The 16137-nt window shown below is 36.3% G+C and overlaps 1 protein-coding gene across 12 annotated transcripts in view; it reads left to right on the forward strand.

Moving 5' to 3' along the window:
• HELZ (helicase with zinc finger) overlaps nt 1-16137 on the forward strand; it is a 164638-nt gene that overhangs the window by 33640 nt on the left and 114861 nt on the right. For 10 of the 12 annotated variants that reach the window (XM_082370949.1, XM_082370948.1, XM_082370952.1 and 7 more), the window contains 7 exons: nt 2788-2912; nt 5366-5422; nt 9559-9610; nt 11005-11080; nt 13095-13293; nt 13764-13871; nt 14929-15226. In XM_082370949.1, coding sequence (XP_082227075.1) covers nt 2788-2912; nt 5366-5422; nt 9559-9610; nt 11005-11080; nt 13095-13293; nt 13764-13871; nt 14929-15226 — 915 coding nt within the window. Of the gene's footprint in view, nt 1-2787; nt 2913-5365; nt 5423-9558; nt 9611-11004; nt 11081-13075; nt 13294-13763; nt 13872-14928; nt 15227-16137 lie in introns of those variants that run through there. The other 2 variants (XM_082370945.1, XM_082370947.1) reach the window with 2 other exon arrangements.

A 16137-nucleotide genomic window follows, 5' to 3' on the forward strand; every position in this document is an offset into this window, starting at 1 on the left:
AATTATTATAGCTGAGGCAAGTTTAAGAATACACTAGGCCATACTTTGTTTTCTTTCAAGCTTTTTCAAGATGTTAAAGGTAATACAGGACCAGATTGGCAGCACTGCAATTTGATTTTATCATATGACACCATAGCAGGATAGCTTTTTATCTATAGTAGTTGACTGTTTCTTTGCCATAGTTCTTCATGTGGGATCCTACAAGACTTAAACTGAATTGCATTTAAAGACAGCCATTAGAAGAAAGTACATCAGTAGTGTTTCTTGTCTAAAATGTTTAGAGAGAGGAAAGGGAAACATAATTCTGACAAATCTGGAGACATTTAGACATCAATGTAATGGAAGAACTTTTGCAAAATAAAATTCAGCATATACCTTGTACAAAACCAAAGATCTCTGAAAAGTGCTTGTAAAATATCATGTCATTTAATACTCTTTAAACATGACATAGTCATCTGAGACTGAAATATTCTTACATTTTTTTTCATTTCCCTGAAACATTCTTCAGCTCTGGACAACTAGTTTCTTAATATCCCAATTACTGAAAAGGAACTAGGATAGTTCCTCAACAGTTCTTAATACTATTTTATAATTTTTAGAGGGGAACGTAACATCTAGGGAACTCTTGAGGAGATTGTGCTAGATACTTCAGATAATTAACACAGTTAGTCTTTACCACAACCTTATTAGGTAGCTACTGTCACCTCCATTTTACGGGGGAGGAAACAGGCTTAGCGAATGTGAGTGATCCAGACCTTGGTAGGACTGTCATTTTTCTTCAGAGCATTTTATTAATGCTTGCATTATATTATTTGATCCTTGCAACACATGTTTTCATCTTGCAGTTCTACAGATGACCACACTGAGGACCAGAGAGATAAAATGACTTGCCAAAGGTCATATTTGAATAGTTTCAGGAATAGTAAGATCTGAGGGAGATGTGGGCTTACTGTGGAATTTTCTGAGATGCTCAAGACATTCGAATTTAAGGATGCTCCGTTGTTGTTAGTCATGTATTGGAATTGTCAGTTGAGATAAGTGATCTGTAACATGGGTGGTGTGACAGCAGGTTGGTCTAAACTGAAAGTAGTTGAACAAAACCTTCTTGAATACAGAGACTGCAACTTTCAATTTAGTAATCTGATTCAATAATATATATATGTAGAAAGATGTTTATTACAGTGTTCTTTTTAATAGCTAAAAATTGGAACTGTTCTGGATCAAGGGAATAGTTAAGTAAATTGATGTATCTACTTGATGGAACATTATATAGCTAATAATATGGTAAATATAAACACTGTAATATGGAGAATACTGAATGTGTCAAGGGGAAGTAAAGTAGGATATAAACTGTTATATCAGTTACAGTCATGTAAAAATTATGTAAATATTGATCAGAATTTGAAGAGAACATGAATAAGTGAAAACAGTTTTTTGGTTGAGTGGTGAGTTTATAGTGAACTTCTGTGTAGAATTTTATTAGCGTTCTTTTGTTATGTTATTTGGGTAATAAAAAAATTGAACCATATAACAAAAGGATATATTCAGTACCACCAAAATCAATATATTAAGAACAGGGCTTCCCTGGTGGTGCAGTGGTTAAGAATCCGCCTGCCAATGCAGGAGACACGGGTTCGAGCCCTGGTCCGGGAAGATCCCACATGCCTCAGAGCAGCTAAGCCCGTGCGCCACAACTACTGAGCCTGCGCTCTAGAGGCCGCGAGCCACAACTATCAAGCCAGCGTGCCACAACTACTGAAGCCCCTGCGCCTAGAGCCCATGCTCCGCAACGAGAAGCCCGCGCACCGCAACGAAGAGTAGCCCCTGCTCACCGCAACTAGAGAAAGCCCACAGGCAGCAACAAAGACCCAATGCAGCCAAAAATAAATAAATAAAATAATTACATTTATTTAAAAAAAATATATATATATTAAGGATGGACCCAATGGACTTTAAATGCAGTATATTATATTGATACTTAAACAAAACATTTCCTTGAAAATAATTAGAAAAAATGCAATTTCCAAAATATTTTCTTTCAGCAAATTATCTTTTTGCAAAGGAAGCTGAAGTGTGTATAAACCAAAAATAGAATCTTGGACTTAGCAGTAAAGAGAAGGGTACAGATTTTTTTACTGGTTGAACCATTAGCAGTTGTGGGAAATCATCTCAAATGACATGGCATAAAAATGAGTATATTCTGTATTGTTAGAAATATGTTCTCCTTGTGATTGTATTAAATTAAGTCAGTAAACCCTTGCAGACAAATTCGGTAGCATTTTCTCTGGCCATTTGACAATTGGGTTCTTAGTTAATCTTGCTGGTTTTGATAAAAGCTAATTCTTAATTGCTTAGGAATATCGAAATATTGAGGTTTGCAGTTTCTATGCTTATGCATTTTAATGGCACTGGGTCTCTTTGTCAAAAATGCAAGAACTTTATTCAGCGAATATCTATCCCTGCAGTTTAAAAGCCCTCATTTACCCAGAAATCATAGGGTGAACAGTATTTTCACTGGAGAGCTGTAAGATGAATTCTCCTCATGATTTTGCGGTGATCCTACCTGACTATAGGCTGTAGTAGGTTAGGTATGTTGATTGTCCCATGCTTTTTCTTGCCTTTATGCATGTCATGGACAGAACTGAAACATCACTGCCTTCCTCTAGTAGTTATAGTTATTCTTTTAGTATAAAAGAAGTCATGCTTGGGATAGTGTGCTAATAATAAAATTGAGAAAAATGTGTATCGAATGTTACGTGGTTAATGATGGCTGTTCTTTCATGACAGTGCTGGGAGAAGGACTGGCCAAGGGAGATGGTACCTTTCAAGCAGTGCTTTGCTGCATGCAGCTTAAAGGAAAGCTCCAACCTGTATCCAGCATTCTTGCCAAGTCACTGACAGGAGAGTCCCTGGTATGTTGATGAGTTCTAAATTTGAATGTCTGAAAGCGGATTCATCCATTTGACTCCTTAGGTGTATACCTACGTTCCTCTAGGTTCTGTCAGAAATCAAAGTTTATAAGTATCTTGAGATGCTTATTTCTCTTCAACAAACTGATGTTTAATCATTGGATTCTTGTAGTTTGTGATAATATATATAAGAATTGGAGATATTTTTTAAGCTTTGAAAGTATAGAATAACTAAATGATTTTCTTTAAAGGTATAATTTAACAGAACCTGGAAATATTTTTGAGTTTTAAAATGCTCCCGTGGACATATGATCTTATAGGATTCTTAAATTCAACAATTTATAAAATGCTTAAATTTATCTAAACTAAGTAATAATTACATTTGTTTCTGAAGATGTCATATGTGTAAGTTAATATTCATGACTGCTCTGATGGAGTTATCTAATTCTTTTCAGACTTTGGGATAAGTGTTTGTATGTAGTATTTAATTTTTGAGAGTTTTTGTTTGTTTTTGGATGAGATAATTGAAAGACTACTTTTTTTGTACTTTAGAGTTGGCAATCTATAGAAATTGGAAGAAAAGAGATATTATAACTTTTTTTTTACCAGTTGGTAACTGTTACAGAATTTGCTGATATTTTTCAGGAATCATAATGAAAAACAGTGAAAGCAAGAAAATACATGTATACTTTGTTATACAGCATGAATTCTCTATACTTTTCTTCTGAATTAACATAAATTGTGGAAAGCTGGAGCAAAGTTGTGTTTTCACTGCAAATAAATATATATTTGGTAAAAAAAAAAAAAAAATGGAAATTAGGAAAGTACTTTGTATATTGTTGAGTGCAATGTAATGACCCGTCTCAGAGGGTAATTTAGTTATTTTCTAAGGAATTATTTGGCAGTGAATTGTTTAGTTGGTTTAACAATATTTTTGGATGTCACCATTTTAACAAATGAATATAAAAGCTAAGATGTGTTATTAATATAGCAAAATTGTATGGGTATTTAGTTCTAAATAGATGATAAAGAATAGTTCTCTTCTTTATTATTTAGATAATTCTATCCTTAAGGAACTTTTCTATACAAGTTAAGCATATTACACAGTTTTACCTGTTGGATTTTTACTTATTTTATTTTAATTTTTTAATTTATTGGGGTATAATTGCTTCACAGTGTTGTGCTAGTTTCTGCTGTACAGCGAAGTGAAATAGCCATATGTATACACATATTCCCCCCCGCCGACCCCAACTTCTGGATTTCCCTCCCTTCTAGGTCACCACAGAGCTGTACAGCAGGCTCTCAACTAGTTATCTATTCCATACACAGCAGTGTATACACGTCGGTCCTAATCTCCCAATTCATCCCACCCCCCCTTTCCCCCCTTGGTGTCCATACGTTTGTTCTCTACGTCTGTGTCTCTATTTCTGCTTTGCAGATAGGTTCATCTGTACCACTTTTCTCGATTCCACATATATGCATTAATATACGATATTTGTTCCTCTCTTTCTGACTTACTTCACTCTGTATGACGGTCTCTAGGTCCATCCACATCTCTACAAATGACCCAGTTTCATTCCTTTTAATGTCTGAGTGATATTCCGTTGTATATATGTACCACATCTTCTTTATCCATTCATCTGTTGATGGACATTTAGGTTGCTTCCATGACCTGGCTATTGTAAATAGTGCTGCAATGAACATTGTGGTACATGACTCTTTTTGAATTATGGTTTTCTCAGGGTATATGCCCAGGAGTGGGATTGGTGGGTCATACGGTAGTTCTATTCTTAGTTTTTTAAGGAACCTCCATACTGTTCTCCGTAGTGGCTGTATCAACTTACATTCCCACCAACAGTGTAGGAGGGTTCCCTTTTCTCCACACCCTCTCCAGCATTTATTGTTTGTAGATTTTTAAATTTAAAATTAGGAAGAAGCAATTTGCTTTCAAATCTCAAGTGAAATTTGAATTTCAGAAGAGTGAATGTTTTACGTATTTTCCTTCAACAGCTTTGTTAATGAACCATCTTTAAGTAGTGTGATCATTGTATGTGAATCTGAGCCATAAGTAACTGAGTTCACCATTTTGTAAATATAACCTATTAGTTTTAGAAAAAGGAGTTTTAAAAAATTGAGGTTTATTTTTTTCTTTACTTACTCTATCTTGCTCTTCAGTGATACCCTTTGTGAATATTTTATTGAATTAATCTTAACTTCTTGGGCAAGGTGAATACAGTGTTGTAGGGCACACTGTATCTTTTGTCCTGTTAATCTTTTTAACTTTGCGCATAGATGGTTAGCTTTATCACCACCTCCAATGGTAATGAGGATGGGAGATGAGCATAGCATCGGTTTTCTTTTTACAGATAAACCTTAGAAACAGCTGAAGGGTTAAGTCCCCATAGTAAAGAACTAATATACTACTTGGTTTTTCCATTTTTCATTTGCCCTTTCAGAATGGGATGGTAACAAAAGATTTGACAAGACTGAAAATACTTCTCACAGAAACAGAGGTAAGACTATTTCACTGGATCTCTTTGGGAAGAGTTTAACTCAGTCTGGCTAGTACGTGTTCTTTATGAAAGTTTGGAAAATCACTGGGCATCAGCAAGGCTTTAAAGATGGGGTAGTGCAGCCTTTAGACTTTCTGTAACCAGGCTTGGTCCCATCCTAGGAACTTTGCTTCCTATCAAGGTGCCTCTGCATCCCAGGTCTTCTGTTTTGTCCCTAGTTTTTGTTAGCTGTCTCTGGCCAATAAATGGAAAGATAATGGGGAAATTTTAGTTTTTAACTACATCTGGCAATTAGAAAATTCTTTTATTAAAAGTGAGATACTCCTCAAGCCTTCTGTGTTTTTAAGTAACTAATAGAAGTCTGTGATTTGAGGAGTATCTTTAGGGAATGAGTTTAGCTGATGGAGATAATGTGTATCAGGGTAAATGGTGAACAGAAATGTGCTCTGGTGAAGCAGTTGAAGGCCGGGGACAGCAGCGGCATGTAGAAGGCCCGTGGCTTTGTAAGTCTCAAATTTCTGTTCCTCATACGGGCATATAAGAGTATTTTTATTTAGATGTCTCATTTTAAAAACAGCCATTTTTGTCAGTTTTTATCATAAATGGAAGCCCATGTAAAGTGATCGATTGATTGGCTTATTTATTTAAAAAATGGCATCTACTATGTGCTAGGTATTACGCTTGGTGCTGAGGATACAGCACTGAACAAGACACTCATGGTCCTTGTCGTCTGGGAGGTTAGAGTCTTGGGGAGGAGATAGACAATAAATACATACATCAATTAAACAAGTATAGGTATAATTCTTACTTACGTTGAGGTAAGTGGTATGAGGGAAAAGAAGAAGCTTTCTGTGATGGGAAAAGAATAAGCTTTCTGTGATGGAAAAATAACTGGAATGGTGGTGAGGGGACGAGACACTTAAGCTGAGTTGAGAATGAGAAGGTGCTGGTCTCGTGGAGAGTGCGGTAAGGGTGCTCCTGTCGGGCCAGGAGGATGAGAAGAGCCCCCGGGTGTAAACCTTGACCTCCTGTAGGTTACTTTCCCACTTCAAATCTAATCATACATCGCAGTTCACACCAACAAATAAGTGAGCAAAGAAGACAGTCATGGTGAATTATATAAGCTGCATAAAGATACTGTTTGTTTTGCTACAATTAAATAGCCTTTTAAAAAATGTTATTTTCTTAGTCTTATGTTATCTTATTATGAATTAACTGAGAATCAATAAGCTCTAATTAACCTCGAAGCCATTTCCCTTCTGGTATATACGTAGTCTTTTAATTTCTAAGAAGTAAAATATGACAATTATAAGTGTTTTAGACTCTTAAAATGAGAACATAAAATAAGATGATTTTTGGCCTTGTTCTCCTCTTTTATTACCTTAGTTGAACTAGCAGCTTTACATCTGATAATCATACACAAATATATATAAAATTTTATTTTTAATATTTATAATCCTGTTATGTATAAGGTCACAAATATCACTTGACTCTCATTTTGTGACTGTACTTTTGGAATAAGTGACTTAAATTTTGTTTATAATTTCTTTTCTGTGTAACCAGAGTAGTAGTATTTTTGGTTAGTGCACTGGTACTATTAAAAAATCCATCTAGAAAAAGCTAACAAACAATGCTACCCTTACTTATTATTGCACCTGACGTATTTAAAAATAGCAACAATGTGTTATTTAAAGATTGGGCTGAGCTGACGTTTGACCTGTAATGCTAGTGGATGAGAATAAAGACATGGAACTAAAGGCTGACTAATGAAAAGAAAAACAACACATATTCTTTAGGAAAACTTCAAATATCCAATCAATAGATTTGGTTGTAACTTTACAGGAATTCTAGCAGTGTGAACTTCGGCTGCCTTCCCTGAAGGTCTCAGTAGAGACTGAAGATCACAAACTAATTGATGTTGCCTTTCTGTCTTAGGGTCTGAGCATATAAAAAGGGTGTTAAAAAAACAAAACTAAACACAGTACCTGGAAACTAAAAGCCACAGTGGCCGAACATTCAGCCCAGGCTCGAGCTGCTCGTTTTCACCAGCTCTTCTGATGTGGATGTGCTGCTCCCCAGAGCCCGCCAGGCTGAGGGCTGCAGTGTCACCACAGGCGCGCTCCGCCCGCTCGCGGGCTGTTGTAGACGCTGACTCACGAAGGGCGCCACGCGTGTTTCCCTTCTGACAGTTATACATGCTTTCAGCTTTATTTCATCACCAAAACATTGTCTTCCCATTTTTTCTTGCATATTTGGTAAATTTATTTTGATAAATTTTTTTAGAGGAGATACTTTCAATTCATACTTGTAGTGAATTTTTAGCTCTTATATTTATAAATTCTCTGTAGTTAGAATCATATTTTAAGGGCTAGTGTGGGACTATGCTGCTTAGATCTTGCTTATAGAATTTTAAAGGATCTTTTAATATACCTTTTTGGTGCGCATAGAGTCCTTATAATGTTAATAATTACTCCTGATTTATTTGTTAGCTTATGTATTCTTATATTCAGTCCTCATTTTGCAAAAAGAATGGGTTGTCTTTAAAAACTTGTTAGTAAGTAGTTTGAGAATCAGAAGGCATTTTCCTGTTGAAACAGTATTATAGTGATTTAGTTCCAGCCCAACCTAAAAAGGGTCCAATTTAATCAGTGACATGTAAATTATGGTGATATTATTGTTTCAGTTATACCCAATTAGCATTTATGCCATTCTTTCTATGGTACAAGGCATTCCAAATTTCATCTTGGGATACCATTTCCTCCTTCTCATTCAGTTCGACATTTACTGAGTGCGTGTGCTGTTCAAGGTTCTTTGGGTTTTGGAAAGCTGAGAAATCCATGAAAAACAATCTGAAGGGCCAGCCCAAGATGTGCATAGCTAATGTAGCCACAGGGCAGCCTGTGGTCAGTAGGTTCTGTAATGGAAGTACAAGCAGGGAAAGGAGAGATAAACACCCTGCAGGGAAACCAGGGAGTCTAGTGTCAGAACTGACGTTAAAGGATAGAGGCAGCTAAGTAAAGAGCCAGGAGTGACTTGGTACAATAAGTTGGCAGTCAGTTGGTTCAGGGGTAGATGAGACCAGTAGTAATGATGCTCTTACCTAGGATAGTGGCAGGGGGTGTTGAGTATGAGACAGACGTGAGAGGCATTCTAGACCTGGTTGGGCAAAGATTTGGAGAATACTCGGAGCAGGACAGAGTCTGAGATGGCTTTCAGGGTTTCAGCCTGGCTCTTTTGGGGGAAGGTGAATCCATTAACCTGAGATAAGGAGCGCTGAAGGAAGATGAGATTTGGGGTTAAAGTTGATGAACTTCACTTACACGTACTGTGTTTGAAGTGCCTGGGTGGTCATCCATCCATGCACCCATCCACCCGTCCACCCAGATTTACTGAGCATTCATTACGCGCCGGATCCTCTGAGGCGCAGGGATGCAGGAAGGCAGTTGCAGGCTGTGGACAGTGGATCTGTGCATGGCTGACAGTGGCCCAGCACGTAAAATGCTATAGAATAGTTAAGCTGGCACTTACCTGTTCTCTAGCTGGCACTCAGTTGCAATTGGGGGTGTGGAGCTTAGAGTAAAGTTATAGCCCAAGGGGCACGTGGAGGACTTACGTGCATTAGAGGGGAAGTCAGGGCGAGCGGGTCCCCAGCCGTGGGCTCCACTGTGGGAGAAGGTCTCGTCCTAGAGCAGCGAGGGGGACTCGGCCAGGACAGGCTCCCAGGTCCTCAAGTGGTGGTGGTGCTGCACTTGATGCAGGAGAAAAAGCCCCTCGCCGGCTGGTCATACTGTAGGCGTTAGCAGAGGAGAGTGCAATACGTACACGGATGGAAGGTGCTACTCCACAGGGTTCAGGACTGGGGACCGAGACTTCTCTTGCTCCCGGGTAATTTTTATGTAGGGAAGGAATCTCTATCAGTTTCCTTAATGAGGGCCACAGAAGTACTTCTTTTCCATATTTACGTATGGAAACTAGAGCAAGGAGCAAAAGATACCATTTGCATATTAATGTTTATTAAAAATTTCTAAATATTCAATCTCAAGCTTTTTAAAAAAATGTTAAAACTGTCCAAGTTTAATTCAACATCAACTAGTTATTTCTTATTATAAAAATTTCTTTCATTTGAAAAATTGCAGACAGCAACCGGTAACGTCCTCTCTGGATATCATGTGGAAGACTTAGAAGAGGGTAAGTACGAAACTGTATAACTTCTGGTAGCTGTGATTTTGGGCATTGCTTCTTTATTGATTATTGGGAGGAAATTTCTGAGTTAGATTACATGTTAGTGGAGGTACAAGAGAGAATATAAAGATTTAATTTTAAGAAGTAGTGCGGATGGAAGCAGTTTGTTCACTAGCCCCTGTCATGGAGTAATAGAGTACGGAGATGGGAGGTAACCCCGGAAGTGACCTATTTTGCCTTCTTTCCTCCATGTGCACAGTTCTGAACTTGAACCTTGCTCTTAGCAATCTGCAGAGGGAGGTCTTTTCTCCTTTCTCTCTATCACAGGCTAGTACAGTTACTACTTTTTGGAAGTTCTGACCTGTAAGCTACGTTGTTCCTGCCACAGTGAAAGTCTGTGATCTCCTCTTCTCCTGCCAGAGGAAGGTGAAGAGAGACGGGCATTCATTGAGCGTTTGCTGAATGATGTCTACCATGTAGTGGCTTTCACAGAAACGAGTACTGACTTCATAGAGTCTTTCTTCATCTCTTTGATAGGTGATAAAACTGATGTTCATTAAGGTTCGGTAATTTTCCCGGTCACGCAGATAGGAAGGGGCGAAACGCAGCTTTAAGCTCAGCCGGGCAGAGTGTGCTTTGGGGGCGGCGGAGCGCAGTGAGCGGTGAGGACGTAGAAAATGGCTACAGGGTCCTGGGAAACTTGCTGCTGCCCAGCCTCTGGAGCTCAGCCGTTTCTCTCTGACGCTTTATTTTCCTTGGCTTATTTGGAACCTTTTATCCAAGTGCACTAATTAAAACTCATTGTATTCAGAAGGAAACTAATGTTATTTTTTAGCTCTTATCTCAGAATTCACCTTTTTGAACTTTATTTCAATTATTAAAAAAAGATTACTTCATTCAGTGCCATGTGTCAGACAGACCCTAAGGAACACGGATGGTAAAGTGGAACTTCTTCTCACTCCATATGCAGTACTGGAATTTGTTTTACAAAATTTCCTTCCAGGATACCATAATTTTCTCATTCCTGAAATAGTTCCTAATAGAGACACGGCTCATACTTAAGAAATGACAAGCATGCCAACACGTCCCCCCTTTAGATGCCAGGCAGGAGACTGCACTTGGAAGTGTGTCCGCCAGCCGCTGGGATAGAGTAAGGGTCATTGATTTGTCTTAGCTGCCGTGTAACTGCTTCTTCAGTGATTTCTAAGTTTCATATGGCTAAGTGATTTATAATTCGTTTGACTGGTAGATGACTCTTTTGGTAGAGGCAAGCATGTCATGTTCTTTTTACATCATCTGAGATGATGTGTATGGAGGGTTTATAGTATTTCTTACACATTAAAATATCAGAATTATCAGCAAGCCTCAAATGATAAGACTATATCCTGATTACTCTCTAGGATCTTGTAATGGTTGGCATTTCCGCCCACCACCTAGGGGAATCACAAGCAGCGAGGAATATACTTTGTGTAAAAGGTAACGTGAATTTTTTTTTTAAACCAATGACATGTCTTTATTCAAAGGATAGTTAATTTTCCTTCACTTTTTGAAAAGTAGTAATTCAGATTTAAAGAATATGTGAAGGAAGAAGCATAACAATTGAGTAAAATGGTTTATTTTCAATTTGAAACAGAAGCCAAAATGGTCATTATCATTAAATAATAATCAAAACCATATTGATGATCCTTCTTTTAATTATAAACAACAGTGATCTAAATGGAGATTGTTAAGACTTCTGTAATACCAGTTGGATTAATATGACTCAATTTAATTGCTGGTCTCTTGTTTATGTGAAATTTACCTAAATTATGGTGATTGAAGTTGAAGTTACCTTATTTAAACTGAAATGGAGCATAAAATAGATAAAGAAATCTTAAATTATTTTAATAACTTTTCTAAAAAAAAAAGAAAATCTATTATCACGTAATCTTATATAGAATTTATGAGTAATTTATATTTGAAGGGCTAACCTTTCAAAATTTAATAATTATATGTTAAGGTAGAAAGAATTATTAAAGTTACATCAAGAAAGGTTCTTTTTATAAGAACTAGAAACTATTGGTTCTTTAGATATAAGTTCTAATTACTCTAGGTTGCTTTTGATAATGAAGGAAGTTTGATATGCAGCTTTGATGATTGAATAGTCAAGAGGTCAGGTTTGATTTTATTGTAGAAATAAAGAAACTAGGTAGTAAATTTTTAAAATCCTGGTGGCATCAATGTTGTAGGAGAGGTAGAACGCGATCCCGTGCAAAGGAAGTATGAGAAAATTTATAGTCCAGATGAGAATATCAAACCTTCAATTTTTAGGGAAATAATTTAAAGCAAAGCAATAGAAAGACAAAGAAATATTTGGCTTATTACGACATACTGAAGAGAAACAAATGCATGATTTTAAATGTGTCTTAAGCATAAGAGAACTTAATAAATAGCATAATTTAAGTTCAAGTACTTTATGTATCATCAAGAAAAGCTTTAAATACACTCGTCTTTTCAAATAGGGTGAAACACTTGATAATTTACACTGTGCTGTGGTTCATTTTGTATTTCTTATATTTTTCCAGTTGAAAAATTATCTATAACATAACATTGCTTTTATCCATTTGCTATTTATAGTTTGATTTTCATTTTTTCTCTCAGAAGATCTTTTATTAACTTTTGAATGTTTAAAAACTGGCTGGATCTATTATTTTATAGAGTATTTAAAAGTTAAAAAAAAAAAGTTACTGATCAAAGTCTTGCATTTTTATCTGTTTTGACCATTGAATTATCAGTTGAATTTTATGAATTTACCCATTGAAGAATTTAATCTGACTATTGAATTAATTGTGATTCTTACATAAAACTTTTATTCTTAATTTATTTAAAACTTCAAGCAAATTAATATAGTCCAATATTCTCAATGAAATATAGGCAATAGTAATGTAGGGAAGAGTGAAAGCATTACATTTGAAGGTGAAAAGTAGAAGCCTTGAAATGTTAATTCAGTGACATATTACTTTTTTTTTTTTTTTTTTTTTCCCAGAACAAAATTTCTAGTATGTGGAAAATTTTCTTTAGGTCGTATCATTTTGGGAAGTAGGGCATACCTGTGCTTGACAAACTAATCCACTTGATGTCAGTGTTGCTTTAGAAAAATTCTGCTCTAAGAGGAATTGTCTAACAGAGTTGTTATACCATGAAGGAAGCTACCTTTGCAATGCCAGTGTTTGTGGGTGGGGGGCGGTTATGAATATGTTCTGCTTTGTCATCCCCTTACTCCAGAGAAAGAGGTCAGTGAACATGGTGGGGGTTGCTGTTTTGATTAACTGTTACAAATGTTTTCTAAACCTCTTCTTCCTCTTCGGTGCAAGACATGTGATAAATATGGCCTTTCAGGAGATGAAGTTTTGTTTTTGTTATTGGAGAGTCGGAGGGCAAATGCTGGAAGTTTATCTTTTAAATGGTCCAACAAAGTATATGATAAAACAGTCTTTCCTATTCTACTTAGATTTTTAGAGCAAGGAATCTGTAGGTATGGTGCCCAGTGTACTTCAGCACATTCCCAGGAAGAACTAGCAGAATGGCAGAAAAGATATGCTTCACGGTTGATAAAATTGAAACAGCAAAATGAGAATAAACAGCTCTCAGGCAGTTACATGGAAACCTTGATAGAAAAGTGGATGAATTCATTATCTCCTGAGAAAGTGGTGAGGAAAATAAACTGCATTTTTTTGTTTGTTTGTTTTAAACAGTGCCCTTGTTTGAGTCTTGACTTTATTTCGTGCTGTATCTTGGTTTATTTCCCTATCCTCTATGTGAAACACTTGATTCTTGATAAAGTGTTTTTAGTAGCAAAAGTAGACCCATTTGCTAAAATAAAGAGCAGAACTAAGCCATTTGTTTGGAGACTTGCAGGTATTATATTAATTTGTCTTCATTCAGGGAGTTTTTATTGCCATTTTTTGTTGTTGTTGTTGTTGTTAGTTTTCTTATGTCTCTTATTTTAGCTTTATTATATTTTGTGCTTATAAAAATAACTGAAAATTAATGTATAAAATACCTTGCTTTGTAAACAGTTCCATCAGCATCTTTACCGTTGACATTTATTTACCATGCCAAAAGTGTGTGTTTGTGTTTTTAGGAATAAAACATAACATTAACTGCTCTCTGTTTTCAGCTTAGTGAATGTATAGAAGGAGTAAAGGTAGAGCATAACCCTGATCTGTCCGTTACTGTCAACACCAAAAAATCTCACCAGACATGGACCTTTGCTCTCACTTGTAAGGTATGAATTTTGTGATAGTTGAAGAATATATGTGTCTTTCAATTTTCGTAAAGGTTTTTTGGACCTTTAAATCTGTGTGTTGAAAGAGCATTGAAAATGTTTTATTCTAAGTGCATTTTTATGTAGGTTCTATATTGTGATAAGCATATTGCTGTATTTTGATCATGAAGGGTACAGGTTTTTCTTAGATTTTGAGATAAAAACTTTGTAGATGTTTAGATACTTGCTTATTTATTTATTTGGTGAAGAGGTCTTCGACATGTTGTCTTCCAAACTTAAAACATAGGATGGGGTTCACGGCTTGTAGTTAACTATTTAAAAATTGAATTGTTTAATCTGGTGGTTCTAAGATATTCAAACAATGAGTTTGTTTTTAATTTTGATTTAATGAAACCACAAATTCTGTAATAACGGGTTTTTAATATGAGACATTTTCTGCAGTGCTTCCCAGCCTGAATTATAATGTTCAAAGTTTAAGAATGAAGCAAAGTAAAATATTTCTGTGAATATATGCAGTGGAAAAATTTTGTGTACTTTTTGGTGATGTTTCTTCCACTGTACCATCTGCATCTTGGGATGAAAAATCTGGGAACGTTTAGCTTCGGCCTTGAACCCAATCCAGTGTCTTCAGAGGTCACTGCTCTCCTATGAAGACTTCCTCCTTGAGGCTAGATAAAACTTTTTTAGGCCAAGGGTATGGAAAGTTGGAGGTGATGGTGATACAGGGTGAAAGCTTTTGCCACAGTGAAAGATTAATGTATCACAGAAAGAGCAGGGAGGCTAGTAATGTAGTGTAAATGTATCATTTTTGAAAATGTCAGCCTTATTGAGATATAATTGACATCATAAATATATCATTTTAACAACTGATTTTTTTTTAACCCTTCTGATTTTTTTTTCTTAAATGGCTTACGAGTACAACTTGTATTTTTAACGTAGTGTCTTAGAAGCATGGGAAAGTAAAAGTCCCTTATGGAAATATTTTCATTGAAGAGCCCAATTACAACTGGATTTTTCACCCCCTTGTACTCAACAAATTATTTTAACTTCCTTGTAGCCTGCAAGAATGCTGTATCGTGTAGCATTGCTTTATGACGCTCATCGTCCTCATTTTAGTATCATTGCAATATCTGCCGGAGATAGTACTACCCAGGTATCACAAGAAGTCCCAGAAAACTGTCAAGAATGGATAGGAGGAAAGATGGCCCAAAATGGATTAGATCATTACGTGTATAAAGTCGGGATAGCATTTAACACAGAAATATTTGGAACTTTTCGCCAAACCATAGTTTTCGACTTTGGATTGGAACCAGTACTCATGCAAAGAGTAATGATTGATGCAGCTTCTACAGAAGGTAAAATTTAGACTTTTTTCCCCTGATAACGATGTATTAAAAGGCACTGTAACAGCAACATTAAAAGATATGTATTGGCCCCTAAATATACCATGGACAGGGAGGGAATAGTAAAGAAAAAGATCCCAAGTTTATTGACTCATTTACTGTGTAATGGGATTCGAATGGTTTGCATTATGCCCTGGTCACTTCATACAGTCATCAGGCAAAGCTTGCTTTGAGGTTCCCCAGACTTGTATAAGTAGATGATCAGGTCTCTTTTGGTCTACCAACTTCATTTGATGATTTTAGCACAGTAAAACCTTTCAGTATTAGTTTGGGTAGAATATCATTTCAGTGGTAATTGTGAATACACCTACAGTGTCTATTTCCATGTTCAACTGATGGTCCAATTAACTTTGCTGATATTAGTACATTATCTCTGAATGGAAAGTCCTAAAAATAAGCTTTCACAACTTGATTTTACTAGTATAAAGGAGACCAAAGTGCCTTTAATAGGATCTGCTTCATGTTCTTGGGAAGAGGTCCCTGGTTTTAACACGCAGGCACCTGCAGAAGATGGTGAATTACTTTGTAAATTGTCATGTTACTGCCTAAACCTAAATTTTATGCCAAGATCCAACTGGATAAGGGAAGGGCATGTTAGCCTACCTTTCTTTGGCTCTTGGTTGGATTTATAGGTGCTTTATTTTATTTCATGAGCACTAAATATTTATTTAACAAACATTTCATATAGCAGAGCTGTGTGAAACTTGCTATTATATTGGCTGTAACTAAGCATATTGTGGAGGATGTTTTTCATTATGCCCACAGTGTCCCATTTATGAGAACCTAGAAGTTTTTTTCATGAGTAACTGCTAGGACTTTATTTTTTGGGCATAACGAGCAGGTGAAACTGATTCTGTCCCCTT

This window comes from Balaenoptera borealis (assembly GCF_965194805.1).
Source record: "Balaenoptera borealis genome assembly, chromosome: 20".
NCBI lineage: Eukaryota > Metazoa > Chordata > Mammalia > Artiodactyla > Balaenopteridae > Balaenoptera > Balaenoptera borealis.